Source organism: Propithecus coquereli, unplaced genomic scaffold (genome assembly GCF_000956105.1).
Source record: "Propithecus coquereli isolate 6110/MARCELLA unplaced genomic scaffold, Pcoq_1.0 Scaffold11, whole genome shotgun sequence".
Taxonomy (NCBI): Eukaryota; Metazoa; Chordata; class Mammalia; order Primates; family Indriidae; genus Propithecus; species Propithecus coquereli.
This window is the reverse complement of record NW_012134969.1, coordinates 7,447,934-7,449,016: the sequence shown is the minus strand read 5'-3', so window position 1 is coordinate 7,449,016 and position 1,083 is coordinate 7,447,934. Positions and strand designations below refer to the sequence as shown.

Here is a 1,083-nt window from a genome sequence, read left to right as displayed (position 1 = left end):
CTGTTCCCTCTTTTTGTGTCTTTTCACTGGCCACCATGTACTGATCTGCATACTTAAAGAGACCTCCAAAGACTATTGCATGAAATGAGTGAACAAAAATGAGTTTAAATCAACAAGTAGTTGCTATTACTGACTAATAGGAGTTTACTACTTTCTTGGTTACCAGGACAATGAGGTGACTTTGCCTGCTGCTGAAGGAATCCATCTACCCACTGCTTCCCCAACATGTCTGCTGAAAATAATCAGTCATCAGAAACATCATCTCCTCACTCTTCCACAACTTCCCAGTATTCCACACAGACCTTATCTTTAGAGGAAGAGAATACTAAAGTAAAACTAGATAAGGAAAATTTGCAGGATGAATCTCTATTTCCTGAAGAGAGAGAGTATGCGGAGAAGGAAGAGCATCTGGGGAAGGAAGAGTATCCAGAGGAGAAAGTGTATCTGGAGGAGGTAGAGCACCTGGGGAAGGAAGAGTATCCAGAGGAGGAAGAGTATCTGGAGGAGGAAAAGTATCTAGAAGGAAAACTGTATCCATATGAAGAGAGTATGTATGAAGTCTACCTGAAAGAGGGTGAGTATCTGGAGGAGGGAGAGTATCTAGAGGAGGAAAAGTATCTGGAAGGGAAGGAATGTCTGTATGAGGAAGAGTGTCTGGAAAGGGGTCAGCATCTAGAGGAGGACCTCCCAAAGGATGGTAGCTGTAGTTCATCACAATGCCCAGGAAAAGAGAATAAACCTGAGATATAGCCAAAGCTCAAATTTTCAGCCCTATTCACAGTGCTGACAGGTAGGAAGACTCATTACTGACCAAGTTCTGCTCACAACTACAATAGCTGTGCCCCAAAGCACTATATTAACAAAGCCAACAGGGAGATATTGTGAACATAAAATACCTGTTTATAATAATAATAATAATTTGTAGCTTTGCTTTTTCTTATTGGACAAGTAATACATGTTCATTGTGGATGTTTTAGAAACTATACATGAGCAAAAAGAAGAAAGCAAAAATTATCACCACCCAGAGATGATAATCACTTTCCACACTTTTAGTTATATACTTCCCAGACTTATTTATACACA

At 40.0% G+C, this 1,083-nt stretch overlaps 1 protein-coding gene across 1 annotated transcript in view; it reads left to right on the top strand.

The window, feature by feature from the left end:
- Window positions 1-225: 225 nt before the first annotated feature.
- ERICH6B (glutamate-rich 6B) overlaps window positions 226-1,083 on the top strand; it is a 33,742-nt gene continuing 32,884 nt past the window's right edge. Inside the window, exon 1 of the mRNA XM_012648307.1 lies at window positions 226-638. Within this exon, the coding sequence (XP_012503761.1) occupies window positions 226-638 (413 nt within the window). The remainder of the gene's footprint in view (window positions 639-1,083) is intronic.